The sequence below is a fragment of the Falco rusticolus genome, chromosome 4 (genome assembly GCF_015220075.1).
Source record: "Falco rusticolus isolate bFalRus1 chromosome 4, bFalRus1.pri, whole genome shotgun sequence".
NCBI classification, from domain to species: domain Eukaryota; kingdom Metazoa; phylum Chordata; class Aves; order Falconiformes; family Falconidae; genus Falco; species Falco rusticolus.
In genome coordinates this window covers 28438587-28452501 of record NC_051190.1, presented here as the reverse complement: position 1 = coordinate 28452501, position 13915 = coordinate 28438587, and the positions used below count along the sequence as shown (strand labels likewise).

The following is a 13915-nucleotide window of genomic DNA, read 5'->3' as shown; positions in this document are numbered from 1 at the left end:
AGAGTACCGGGTGCGGGCCCCGCACAGGGCACTGGGGCCGCACTGGGGCCGCACGGGAGCCCGTGCCGTGCCCGCCCGCGCGGGGGCGCCGTGGCCGGCGGAGCGGGGCCGGTGCGCTGCCCCTTTAAGAGCCGGGCGGCGGTACCAAAACAAAACGGCGGCGCGGCCATTGGCCGGGCGGCGGGCACGTGGCGCCCAGCTGGCTTCCTGCGGCCGCGCGCCGGTGGCAGCCCCGCGGCCCCGGCCCGGCCCCGCCGCTCCCCCCGCCCCGGCCCCGCCGCTCCCCCCGCCCCGCCGGGCCCCGCCGCTCCCCCGGCCCGGCCATGGCGCACTCGGCGCCGCTCGGCCTCCTGGAGCAGGGCTGCCCCATCCAGGTGGAGCACGATCGCAAGCGGCGGCAGTTCACCGTGCGGCTGAACGGTAAGGGGCGGGGGCCGCGGCTCCCCGGTTCTGCCTCCTCGGGGGAGGGTGGTCTCAGCCCCCCGTTTCTCCCCGGCCCCCCTCCCCCCGTGCCGCCGGGTCCCACCGCACCTTCCCCTGTGCGCTCCCCCCGACGCCGTGTGTCTGTGCCCCTCCCTGTCCCCCCGTGTGCGCCCCAGTGCTCTCCTGAGCCCCCCTGTGCCCCTCCCGTGCCCCCCGGTGTGCTTCCGTGCCCCCCCCGTACAGTTCTGAGCCCCCTGTGCCCTTCCCGTGCCCTCGGTGTGCTTCCGTGCCCCCACCGATCCCCCATGTGCACCCCAATACTCTCCTGAGCCCCCCTCTGCCCCTCCTGTTCCCCCCGGTGTGCTTCTGTGCCCCCCCCGCCCCGTATGCTTCTGAGCCCCCCTGGGCCTCTCTCCGTGCCTCTCTGCCCCCCCAGTACTCTTCTGAGTCCCCCTGTGCCCACCCTGGTCCCCCCGATGTGCTTCAGAGCCCCCCTGCCCCAAGCCCCCGTATACGCTTCTGAGCCCCCCGCCCCGTACTTCCGCAGTGACCCTGGTTGCTGCTGGTGCCCCCCATCCTTCCTGCCCCCTGGGAGCTGGCCTGTGAGGTCTGGGGGTCTCTTGCCTGGTGTTGGCATGTGGAGCCCTGTGCTGGCATGGGTGGGTTTGCAGGGGGGGATGACACACTAGCTTGTCCCCCCCAGGAGCAGGTAGGTGCCCTGGGGCGATGTGGAGGGGCTGCACCAACCTGGCGTTGGGGATGTGACGAGCTGCTGGGTGGCTCTTCTGGGGGGATTCCTGCGGGGAAGCCCCCCGGTGTGAGCAGCCCGTGGGGTCCCGGTGCTGTGGGTGCCTGGCACCTGGTTTGGTGGGACCCACAGCACAGAGCCAAGCTGTCACGAGTGGCTGTGGGGCTGTGGAGGCCCCGCCAGTGGCTCTGCCACGTGTTGAGTGGAGTGAACAAAAAAAGTGAGTGCCACTAAAATTTCTCTATGTCATGCCGATTCTTTTCCATCCATCCTCTTAATGGTTAATCCCAAATATTTGACGATCCCAGCATCTCTTCCCTGTCCATTTGTCATGCTGAGAACTACTGGGTAAAACGGCCACCTCAGTGCCCAACAGAAATTACAGGGTAGTTGCCTTTTTTAAAACAATAAATAAAAATGATACTTAGAAATGATGCAGACTGTAGGAGGCATTCTCAATAAAACGACAGGAATAGTCTGCATTTTATTTTAGACTCTTCCCTTCCCCCCCCCCCCCCCCCCCCCATTTTCATTTCAACCACTAATTACAAAGTGCAGGCTGGAGGCTCGGCAGTGGTGGAGCAAGGAAGGAGGAGACGTGTGTGCTGGGTGCGGAGAAAACAATTTCACCAACTGCTTATTTCAAACAGAGAGAGATCAAACGAGGTCCCGGGTGACGGGTCCCCGCTGCCGTCTCGAGAGCTGTAACGCTGTTGTCGCTGTCGGTAGAGTTCAGGTGCACCCGAAAGAGAGGGGAGAGCTGTGGACCAGTGGTAATTAGGGAAATGTAATCTTTTTATCATGGTTTGCTGAATAAAACCTCTGCCAGCCACCCCATGGGTAGAGCAGCGTTTGGCAGCTGGGTGGTGATGAGTCAGGTCTGGAGAGGATGAACTTTGTGAGGGTGTCACTGGTGGGATCCACATTGGGAGTCACGTGTGAATCAGCACAAAACTTGCCGCTTCAGGAGGGGACCATGGTAGCTCGGGGAAGCCACAGCCTTCCCCAGGTTGCAGGTGGATCCCTGTGATCAGGGCTGTGGTTTTGTTTCTGGGAGTTCAGGTGGACTGAACCCTTTTTTTGTGAGTTCGGCGCTGCTCACCTAAGGGAGCAGAGCTGAGCGTTGTCCTGGCATGATGGTATTCCTGCTGCTGGCCTGACTAACATCCACGCGGAGCAGGTGATCTGTCTCTCCTTCTTGTGAGGCATTTGCAGATAACAGCCAAGCCCTGGAAGGTGGTCAGAAGATAACAATCTCTGTGGGAGTGCGTGGCAGGGTGTTTATTTCCTGCACTGCTCTCTTCATCGCTCCCGCTCCTGGTAAGATGCGCGTCAGCGGTACTGAATGCTCTGGCAGGTTTTCCCTGCTGCGTGCAGGGGAATGGCAAGAAACAGGTCAAGCACAGATTTTGGCGTCAATGTGACCCACGTGTCCCTCTGAGAGTGCTTCTGTCCCATGTCATGCACTGTGGCAGAGACGAACAGCAGGCTGCAGGGCAAACCTGCAGCTCAGCGATGGACTCCAGGGTTGGCTTGTCCCAGGTGCCTTGGTCCTAATTCCAGCTAGATGTCAAGCATGGGTGATGCTTTGGGAAAACGCAGGAGCCTTGGGCTCAGGGGCCAAGGAGACAGGCTTTGCTAGTCTTCAGTAATAGCTGGTCTCTGGGCTGATGGTTGGTGGTTTACGGTAGTGTGATGGTGGGTAGAAAACTTTCTGCAGTAATATTTTTATGGATGTCCCTGTAGCAAGAGGCCTGAGAAAGCTGTGAACTAGTTGTGAAAGTGTTCTTTTTCAGCATCGTCCTGTGTTTGTCTCTGCACCCCCATGTAACCTCATCTCGGGACTTCCTCCTTGTATGCCAGAAAGATGAATTGCCTTAGGTGTTTTCTGGGTTGCCCTGTCTCTCCCTTCTCTGCTCGTTGTTCCCCTCTCTCCCCTTGTTGCTGTACGTGCCTCTTAAAATTCTGATAGAAACAGGTGCTTCACTTAATGCATTCCCTTTTTCCTTGCATCCCAAATGCAGAAGCATTGAGAAGCTGAAAGTAAAGCTGACTATAACCAGACCTCACCGAGCTTCGCTGTCCCTCCAAGAGGAGGGTAGAAAGAAGCCCAACTGGATTTGTCATCGGTTAAGATGTGACTAACAGCATGAGCTAGCCAAAGAACTCCCCATGCAGTGACTGTGGTGGAAAACATCAATTTGTTGAAGCTAAAAACTTCTGTGGGAATCATACAGGCTATATCATGCAGGAATAGTTGGGGTGGTTTTTTTGGATCTGAGATAAAAGTTCTGGTCAAAACAAGAAACCCAAAGAGACCCTCACCCCAAAGTAGTCAGCTGGTCAGCCCAGCTGCTGGCACAGCTGCTTGGGGCAGAGGAACAGCACTTCTAGCAGCAGCCTCTTTGATTTCTTGATGCCCATCAGACACATCAGGTTCTCCAGTTGGGAGACGGGCTCACTGCATGTGCTGAGCAGTTCCAGTTCCTCAGGGATGTGCGGACTTCTGGCACACCCGCACTCCCATTCATCCAACACGTGGGTGCAGCAAGCCACGCTTCCCAAACCGCCTGCTCCTCCCCAGCTGGGTTTGGGCAGGATCCAGTGGCTGGGAGCTCCTGCTTTGCCTGCTGCTGGTCTGAGTCTTGGGAGCTCCTTGTCAGGAGTCCAGGCTCAGGGTTGTTAGGAGAACTAGAGCCGGTCATGCCTTGGTGTTTTCAGCTCTGCTGGGCAGATGCTGTCCGGCGGGAGGAAGCTACCGATTCTGCAGTGGGCACAAAAGGATCTGGTCGCTGGACACTGCATCAAGATGTCCCCACTCTTCTCCCATGCTGCCATCATCTCAAGAGAGCTCCTAAACGGAAAACTGCTTCAAAGCAGAGTGCCCCCCCACTGCTGCTCCTGCAAGTATGGCCCCTCCATCACGGCTGTGCCATCTCCACTCAGCTCCTGTTGGGCTCTGTTGTGTTTTCTTTCCGTAGCAACGTGCCAGTGGCTCCCTGGGGGGCAAGGCCAGCCCGCTGTGTGCAGTCAGCTCCAGCCTGGGGTGCGCTGGTTCCTCAGGACATCTCATCCTCTCAGCTCGCCCCACACGCAGCTTTTGGTGGCCACCTTTTGGCTCAGCAGCCAGAATAGCTGCGCTGCTGCCTGCCTCTGGGCTTTCCTGGGTCTGAGAGTGGGAAACAGGGCTGGTGTCTGATCTTTCCCTGCTTGCTCTTGGAGAATGGCTTTGCAGCAGAGCCCTAAGGGGGCTGGAGCTCAGGGGCTGTCTCCAAAAGCTGGCAACAGAGCACAGAAATCGGCCTGCAGGCAGCAGCCCGCCCTTGCCAGGCCTCTGCCCTGCTCCGGTGTGGGGCACACAATGGTGTGTCATGGGCTGGGACCAGCACAGAGGGACAGGGCCTGGGGCTGGAGGGACACATCCTGCTGTGCTGCATCATCCCCATCGCCAGGCAGGTACTGTGCATGCCCTGGGAGAGGGGATCAGAGAAGGATGGGCTGGAGTGGGGTGGCTGGGAAGACATGTGCCATGTCCCTTCCTCGGCTCAGGGCTGGGGCCAGGCTGGCTGTTTGATCCCCCAAGGCTCGTGAGCCACCTGGCCTGGGGACTTGTGGGGGCGGCACAGCTGAGCCTGCGGTGCAGGGGCCTCATCTGCTGCTCAAAACCATCCACCCTGCTTGGGTGGAAACTCTGTGCTACTGGTCCCAGTAGAGACCCTCCATGGAGAGCAAGTTTAGAGCTGGTCCCTTGCCCACCTCCCAGGAAAGCTTCCCCTTCCCTGTGCCCCCTGTGCTTTGAGGGAGGGCGGGCTGGGGACCAGCTGTGCTGCCATGGCTGCCATTTTCATCCTGCAGCCTTTTGCTCCTCTTCCTTGCTGTGCTGATTTGCATTGACTCAGACTTCCTCGCTGGTGGTGGCCTTGAAGCTGAGGCACTGTGCAGGGGAGCATCTGCAAGTCAAACATCATGCTCGGGCTCGCTGGGCACTGCTGGGGCTGGCCGAGGCCCGAGCTGGTTTTGCCGAGCTCTAGCTCAGTCTGTGCAGGCTGGGAGGATCCCTGCCCTGATCCTGCCCTGAAGCGTAGGGGGAGAGGCAGACAGGAAGGATGCCGGCTGGTGGCATCTCTCTTATGTCACGTTTTGGTGCGGCTTCTGCTTGTGTCCTTCTCTTGGCAGGGGACCTGCAACAAGCTGGGGCTGGGCTGCTCCTGTGAGGGGTCAATCCTGCCTCCAGCTCCCCCAGCTTTGTGACATTCCCTTTGCTGGGAGCAGGCCCCCGTGTCCAAGGTACCACGGAGCAGCAAGGCTGGCTTCTTCCAGCATCGTGTTGCAGCAAGGTGCTTCTGCTGCCCCGTGTCCTCCCTCTGGCCCCAGGGAGGTCTTCTGGTGGGGAAATGAGGGTTATGTATGGAGCTGCTTATGGAGAGCCTAGGAACAGTCCTGGTTTGGGGGTACAGCCTGCTTCACCCAGCTTTTCCCAGAGGCTCTGGTCCCTGGTGAGGACAGCGTGGAGAGGATGTGCAGAGCAGCTGGTTTTGAAGGAAACGGGCTTTCCCTTGGCTGCTTCTTCCCCTTGCTTTGTGAGCCTTTGGCCACCTTCAGCCTTCTTCAGGAGAGGAAGAGGAACCTCAGCCTTTAGGAGAGGCTGTTCCTGCAGGACCCGTGCTGAGGGCCGGTGTCACTTTGGAGGCAGGGCTGCCCCAAGTGCCCAGCCCAACAGCAGGCAGCAGAGAATCTGGGTGGGATGCTGTCCTTTCAGATCCTGGCTTGTTTTTCCTTTGACCATGGCTTTTTCCCACTTCCAGCCTTTGTGGTGTTGCAGTCCCACGTGTCCAGCTGTGCCCTGCCTATGGGTTTGACTTGGCATGTTCTTGCCCAGCAGGGTTGCAGGAGGTGTTTGTGGTGACCCTTAAGCGTAACCGCTCACCTCTGGCTGTGTCCCACATCCATCAGCTCCTGCTGCAATCTGGGTGCTCAGTTCGTGGCTCTGCATCACCTGCCATCACCGTCCTGCAGCAGGGAGCTGGAGATGAGGGACAAGGAGAGCTTGGTGCAGCCCAGCCTAGCCCTGGGGCTGTGCAGGAGTGGGGACGAAGCAGCCATCTCCTCCCAAGCTGTGTCACCTGCAGGGCCTGCACCAAACCCTATGGCACCAGTGTCCCTGATGTCCTTGCTGGGTGGCTCCAGCTTCTATCACCAAGGTGAGCATGTTACAGATGCTTTTATGTACTTTGGTTGAGCTGCAGTGGTTTTCCGAGCTGGGACCGGTTTCCCCACAGCATTAGCAACACTGCTTTTCTCTGCAGAGCTGGTTGTAAAATCCTTTGGGCTCTGTGTGTGTTCATCTGTGCGCTGGTGGCACCCTGCAGCTCCCGTCCTGTCTGGGGTTTTGTGGTGCTACTGTGATACAGCAAATATCGAGGGAAAGTCTGTCCAGGACAGAGCTGAGGTGCTCCAAACACTGCATAGTCTTCTGCTTTAAAATGCATTTGTGTGTGTGATGCTTCTAAATAGATAGTAGCTATATATAAAAGTTATGTTTTTAAAAAATGAGGCCTTTTTCTCTGTCATCACTTGGAGAAGAGTTTAAACTTATCAAAGCCTTAGACAGAGGCTATGGAAATTTTTAGCCTGGGAGGAGAGCAGAGTGGAAAGGCTGGAGCATGTGAAAGCTGCTGTTTTAAGAGCATTTCACAGCCTGGATCCACGTGGAGAAATGCTGTGGTTCTCCTTTTTTTTCCCTCCTGCAAAGACCTGCAGCTGTCAAATGGGGCAATAGGATCTCACCTGTGCTGGTCTTGGTAAGTGGGAACAGGTGAGCACCCTGTCAGCCCCTTCCCCACCCCATTACCTCTGCCCATCCCAGCAGTTCACCCCAAACCCTCCATCCTGAGACAGGGCGGAGGATCGAGGATCTGTAGGGAGAGTAAGGGAGCTTGGCTTTTTGGTGTACTAGAGGCTGAGAGGGGCAGGACTGATGCCTGTGAATACTCAGGGGAATGGCAGGGAGGGAAATTATTTATGTCCACCCAAGAACAATGTTGGCACAAGAACGAGCGGGTAGAAACCAGCAGGAATAAACTCAGCCTGGAAATGCAAAGGTTTCCATGCTTTGTAGGAGGATTGAGTCTCTGCCTAAAAGGAGCAGGAACAAAAACTTGAGCTGTTTTTCTTGAAACACAAAATTCAGATGGGCTCATTTCTAGTGCCTCTCAAATACAGGGGTCAGGAGAATGAGGCTGGAGTTGTCAGCTGAAATGCAATAAAATAAAGCGTGTTGAGCTCAGCAATGGCAGATGGTAAATGCAGGTGAACCTTGCGGCCCCTTGCCCCCCAGTAACCATTGGAGGGAGAAGAAGAGTTTCCGTTATTTCAATTGAGCTTGTCTCTTTGATTGGAAGCTTGCATTTCTGAAACTCACTTTTAAATACAGAAACCCTTTAGAAATGAAACATTTGCTTTTGTGTTGAAGAGAGAAGCTCAGGTCCTGCAGCTGAAGCTGGCAGGGGGTGTTATTAGCTTTCCTCTCATTTACATGTGTGCTGAAACTTCTTTTTTCCTGTAACTGAGCTGCTGTGAGAAAGGTCAGGGTGTTGCAACAGGAAGCCTGTGTGTGTGCACGCATGTAAATGTGTGTACACAAACCCCTCTGCACACCTGTGTGCGATTTCCTGTGTGTTTGTGGGATTCATTTCTCCCAGCATCTTCCCCAAAATGCGTCTATCCAAATGCTGCAAAACCAGGCCAAGAAGTCTTGTCTTGTTTTATATACCATGACAAAGAATGCTGTGCTGTGGAGAGAAAGGAATTGGCTATTACCTGCGTCAGTTTTGTCCTGATCTTCCCCCTCCTCTTTTTGCACTGTCTCTCCCTCCATCCACACATCTCAGCCCTCCTGCCAGCTGCTTTAGTACCCTAAACGTGTTGTGTTGGCACATCAGCGATTTGGGGAGAAAAATTGCCCCTTGTCCAGGGGCTTGGAAAGGCCGGGCAGACCTGCCTCTGCTCACACCTTGGGGGGACAACAAGGACATCCCAGTGTCACCGAAAGCAGTCTCCCACCCGGCGCCACAGCCGTTCCCACAGGCGTGAGGGTTATTGTAGCCATCCCAAAGCTGCCCGTTGCCCTGTGGGCTCCCCAGTGAATGGCTCCATCAGACGGTGGGCTGGGGCCTGGGGCTGTCCCAAGCCTCACCCCTCTCTTGCACCCCCCAGGTTGCCATGACAAGGCAGTGCTGCTCTACGAATACGTGGGGAAGCGGATCGTGGACTTGCAGCACACAGAAGTACCAGACGCCTATCGAGGAAGAGGAATAGCCAAGCACCTCGCAAAGGTACAGCCCTGCACACACAGAAGGGCAGAAGCTGTTGCCGTCCCGGCCATGGCTAGAGACCCTGGCTGAAGCCGGGCCCTGTCACGTTGGAATTGCATGTGTGTCCCTTGGGAACCGTCCCTGCTCTGATGGGAGATAGGGGCAGCTGGCAATCTGTGATCAGACATTCCTATTTCTGGTGGCGAGAGGGGCTGGTGGGTGCCAGCACATCCAGGCGCTCACCCAGGCTTGGCCCTTTCCTCCTCGCAGCGAGCAGCCCTCATGCCCGCCGTGCAGGGGCTGACGCAGAGCCTCTCCTGGGGGCTGGACCCCCTCCTCTCAAAGGTTCAAGGCCCTCCTAAGTCCCTTTCCTGCCTTGGGTTCTGCTTTTGAGGCCCACAGCCATGCAGGGAGAGCTGGGGAGCTGTGAGCACGGTGATGGGGGGGCTGCAGGATGATGCTTTGGTGTCACAGCTGCACCCTGGCCGCATACGCCAGGGCAAATGGGTGACAAAGGTGGCCTTTTGTCACCTGCAGTGCAGTAACCACCAGGCTGGATGCATTGAGGGTTACCTGGGGGGTCCCTGCACACCTCTGGCTAAACTGGGGACCCTGTGGAGGCTGTGGCAGGATGGCTGTGCTCTCTCCCCAGCCCTCTCCCTCCACCTGCATCGCACAGTGGGTATGTAAGGGTGACCTGCTGCCTCCCCCAGCTGCGTGCGGGGTGTGGGAGTCAGGACCCCCCTGAGGCTCCAGAGGAGCGTGGCTGGGGGTGCTGGTTGTAACCCGTCTGTCCTCTCCGGTTGGTTGCAGGCAGCCCTGGACTTTGTGGTGGAGGAGGACCTGAAAGCTCACCTGACGTGCTGGTACATTCAGAAATACGTCAAGGAGAACCCGCTGCCGCAGTACCTGGAACACTTGCAGCCTTAAGGCAGGACTGCTCTGACACCAGCGCACCCGTCTCTGACTGTTCAACGCGGCCTTTGCTTCTCTGCGGTCTCAGGAAACCCCCCCCTCCCACACTCGCAATTCCCATTTTTTCAAGCACATCCATGTGGTGCACGAGTGTGGGCACGACCTCCTCCTCTCTGCCCACGTGTGAGCATGGCTACAGCCCCTGGGCCAGGCTGGCTCTGGGCACATGTGGTGCTCCCCAGTGCTCTTACCAAGCCAGAGGGGTGGAAGAGGTTGACTTTTTTCACCAAACTCCATCACAAAACCAGGGGATGACTTGATCTGCACCTCATCCTCTTCCCTCTGCTTGGTGACAGCTGTGAACTTACTGAGGGATGTTGCTTAGGGGTGGTCACAAGGTACCAGCCCCCCCCTTTCCACCCGGCAGCTGGGGCACATGCTGTGGATTAAGCCTTGTGGGACAGAGGAAGGTGCTGGAGGAGCCCAGCCCTGTGGCAGGTTCATCCCCTGCAGCATCTGCTGGGCACCGAGCCTTGCACAAGCCCACATGGAGTACAGATAAGAACATGTGGGCCATGGTGGCACCTCAGAGGCTTTGCTGTACTGGCCGTGGAGACACGGGGATCATGACACTTTCAAGCCTAGAGACAGGAGCCATGCGAGGAGTGGGCTTTGACTGCAGGGGTTGTGGCAGAGCATATGCAGCATGAGTGTGCAGAGGAAGAAAGGTGGCTGAGTTGCAGACACTGCTTCCTGGGGATGCCAGCTCCTGCCCAGCCTTCTGTACGTAGCCCCAGCATGACATGCCCACGGGGTCGTGGGCTGTCGTTGCTGTCTCTGCTCCCTGCTGTTGGTGTTGACCATGCTGGTGTGGACACAGCCTGCTCAGAAGAGCACCAGCCTCCACAGCCAGCCCTGGCCTAAGCAATGAGGGGACATCCCATGCTTTTGCAGGCACCAGGGTGGTTTCCTACAGCTGAAGAGGAAGACTCCCCCATCTCCCTCAACTCCAGCCCTGCACCTCTGTCTGCACCCCAGATTGTAAAGTCTGAGCTGTCATCGCATCCTGAAAGCAATGGGGGCAAAGCCTCCAGGACCTGCTCCTGGGCCATCCCCAGGGCTTGATGCTAGAGCCACTTGCCTCCGTGGGGATGCTGATTCCTTCTTACAGCCTTTGGAAAGAAGTCCTGGCTTAGGGCATTACCCCTCTGCTCACTGGCCTCCTCACAGCTCCAAGCCCAGGGCACTGGCAGCATTGCGGGGTCCTCAACCAGCAGCAGGAAGACCCTCGCGTCGTGCTGTTACCTCTGAGGATGATGATTCTGTAGCACAGCTCAGCGCTGTCACAGTCGGATGTAGAGGTAACACTGTAGGGCACTGCCTGCTTCTGGCTTGTCCTGCCTTGCCCAGGCTTCCCAGGGCCTGAGCTAGACCCCAGAGCATCTCCTCGAAGCTCTTAGGATTTTGCGGTGTCCAAGGGCTGTGCTGTGGGTGGGGGGACAGTGCTGCTGGTAAGCCAGCCCTGAGCAGCCACTGGGGGCTGCAGCCAGGCAGAACAAGATAAAAAAACCTTTCACCTGGAGGCCAAATCCAGACCTAGCCTATATCTCAGCAGGAACTTAAGTTTACAACCTGTGCCACAGACCGACTGAAGCCCCAGCCAAGAGGCAGCTCAGCCCTCTCCCCAAGCCCAGCACAAAGTCTGTGGTGGCAAAGGCAAGAGCTCCTACAACCTTCTCTCCTGGTTGGGTTGGTCAGAGATGGAGACCCTGTGCCTGGTCTTGGTCAGGGAGGCCCTGAGCTGTTCCTCTGGCCACTGGCTGGAGGTGAAGCCTGTGCTTTTGGGCTGCCTGCTACCAATGTAACACAGCCCTCTGCCTGCAGGCTTGAGTAAAAGCTCCCAAACTCCATCCCTGCCCTGCTACACCACAGGGCGAGACCCCTGCTTGTGTCTGCCACCTGCCTGGGGAGGGACCTGTGCCTGGTGGCAGACCCATCTCTAGTCTGTGCTGCTTAGGAAAGGCATCGAGCCCTGCCGCTACATCACATTTCTGCTGCCCTCTTGCTGCTTATTTCAGCCAGGCTGTGACCTTCAGTGTGGTTTAGAGGGACTAGGAAGGGGTTGCAGGTAACAAACTAAAGAAAAGGGGCTCAAGAAGAAATCTGGGCTGCTACATGTTCAGTCTTTAAAATGCAAAACACTTCAACATCTAGTTACAGGAGCAAGGCTGGCTCTGTTACAGCCAAGTGATGACAGAACTGTCCCTGCTCTTGATCCCAAGGTGAAGCTGAACCATTTCCTCTCTTGTAAGCCAAGATACAACGCTGTCATATCTTTGTCACAGTGGGGCTGGGTGCTTGGAAGAGACATGTATCTGGTTGCCTCGTGGGAGCAATAGCATGAACCCAGTACTGCAAAGCCTCTGCTGGTTTTGTGCTTTTTCCACTGCGTGACAGTTCCCAGAAGTACCCCACTGTGTCCACTGCATGAGAGCGGCTCACTGGAGGGTGTGCTGCAGTTGCTGCACCAGCAGTGTTGCAGTGACCCAGTGTCCAAGCCTGGCTCTGGAGCCTTTTGTGCTGCCCTGGCAGGAACCTTGGTGCTGGATCACAAATGGCAATCACTGCCTTAAATCAGGCACAGCACACTGTTTTGCTGCTGCTTCCCTTCGAGGTGCTACAATCCTTCTGATGGAGATGTGTGCCAGTGTCTGTGCCAACCGTTTCACTGCTGTACCCATCCTCTGCCCCGGCCTCCCCTTCCCCTGGTCTTTGAAGTCAGCGAACAGCAATACCCACAGGTCACCAGCGATGCCACGGTCTGTGGTGCTTCTGTGATTTGGCACTGCCAGGCTGGAGATGGCTTGGGGTCCCTTGGTGTTGGGCAGCCCTCCCTCTGCCTCTCCAGCAGCTGCCCTTTCCAGCTGGTCTTTTCAGGAAGGAGCTTTGAGTCCTGTGCTTCCCCTTGGTGCTGACTAAGCCTGGAGGACTTGAGGGTCCTGGACTCTCCCTGGCAACAGGAGTATGGAAGTGGTTCCGTTGAATACTGAGATCCCCAAACCCATTTGAACTACAGACTTTGGTGGGTGGGGAAATGCAGATTGCTGTCAAACCTGCTTCCACAGCACCCAACTTGAAACATCCCATCCCTTGTCCACTTTCCAGCATTGTCTTCCTCTGTCCAAGGTTTCCATTCTGTTGAATTTGGTGGTTACGATGTGCCTTTCCTTCTCAGGACCTGTTACAAATGACCTTTCTGCTTTTGTTTATGTCTAACATTTATCTTTATTCCCTCCCTCTGTCATACTATAAAACATGAACATAATGCATGGAATACAATACAATAAAAAGTGTGGCTTAACTGACCCACAGTGGTTCACTGTGCTGCGCTTGATGGGAGGCAGGAGGAGGTGCCTGCAGAACCAGGAGACCTTGGGCATCCCTGGCACTGTCACCGCTGGGCTGGGTCACTTTGGCAGGGAGCCTGTTTCACAGGTCCTGTCAAACAACTCTGATCTCCAGTCCATGTCCAGGGTATGATTTTTGCTACCTTGTTGCTGCATATTCATTTTCTACATAAATGTATAAACATTCTCTTTTTTTCACATCCTCTAACAAACCTAAACCCAAATCTCTTAGACAGTAACTACTGCACATCTGTCAGTGTCTTGGAGAAGGCAAGAGAAAAGGCAGAAGTTACCGGGTCTGCATGTTTGTGTACTTGGTGTCCACTTTCCTACTGCCTAACCTTCCACTCCAAAAAAAAACCGGAGAAAACTACTCACTTATGAGGAAGAGGATTTTGTGCAACAAAAGCCCCATCTAGGAGGTGAGGATGTTGGAGGGTCCCTGAGACCCTTGCTAGGATCAGGATGAGTCTTGGTCTGGTGTTGGCCGCAGCTCTCTGTGACCTGCAGTCAGCCACTCATGTCTTTTGGTCACCTAACTGGGTGCTACCTGCATCACCCTTTTCCCATCATGGAGCACCTTAGAGCCAGATCCTGGCATGCTCCCATTGCAAATGAACGGGGAGGCACGGGCTGAAGCTACTGAATTTTATTTCAGGTCATAGAGCTGGCTGACCTCGTGATGACTGCATAGAGCTTGGGTGAGTGGGATCACAACTGGTTCCTCTCCTTTGCCGGATGATCCACCCCTGCTCACACTCATCAGTCCAGCTTTGAGATTGCAGGCCAAGGAGTCTTTGGGAGTTATCCTGCAAATGCAGCCTCTCCTGAGCACTCAACGCTTGTCTTCTGGATTTAAGGTGTTTGAAAACATAAAGGCAGGAAATAATTTAAATAGCCAGCCGGTGGAGTTGTTCCTTGCTGTGCTGGTCCAGAGCAAGGCAGGCAGGCAGGTGACTCAGAGAAACACAAGGCGCTTCCCTCCTGGATGGAGCCATTGTTCCTCAGCCCTGGGGGCACAGCCCGAGCACTTGGGATCCCAGCACAGCATGTTAATGTTGCTTCCTAAAGCTGGGTGCAAGCTACAGAGGCTGAGGCTGGAGTTTCAA

At 56.2% G+C, this 13915-nt stretch overlaps 1 protein-coding gene across 2 annotated transcripts; it reads left to right on the top strand.

Annotated features, from left to right (window-relative positions):
- The first annotated feature begins 267 nt into the window (after positions 1–267).
- Positions 268–12765, top strand: NATD1 (N-acetyltransferase domain containing 1). Of its 2 annotated transcripts, none has more exons than XM_037382705.1 (3): positions 268–420; positions 8387–8505; positions 9298–12765. In XM_037382705.1, the coding sequence occupies exons 1-3, from the start codon at positions 324–326 to the stop codon at positions 9412–9414; spliced, it is 333 nt and encodes a 110-aa protein (XP_037238602.1). In that variant the 5' UTR covers positions 268–323; the 3' UTR covers positions 9415–12765. The 2 variants fall into 2 exon arrangements, with proteins under 2 accessions (XP_037238602.1, XP_037238601.1); XM_037382704.1 differs by lacking the exon at positions 268–420 and adding an exon at positions 1740–6372 and having other exon boundaries at positions 9298–12764.
- Positions 12766–13915: the final 1150 nt, after the last annotated feature.

Coding starts and splice junctions, on each gene's coding strand:
- NATD1 (XM_037382704.1), top strand. CDS start 6,201: ATGAGGGACAAGGAGAGCTTGGTGCAGCCCAGCCTAGCCCTGGGGCTG. Junction 6,373..8,386: donor CTCCAGCTTCTATCACCAAG/GTGAGCATGTTA, acceptor TGCACCCCCCAG/GTTGCCATGACAAGGCAGTG. Junction 8,506..9,297: donor TAGCCAAGCACCTCGCAAAG/GTACAGCCCTGC, acceptor GGTTGGTTGCAG/GCAGCCCTGGACTTTGTGGT.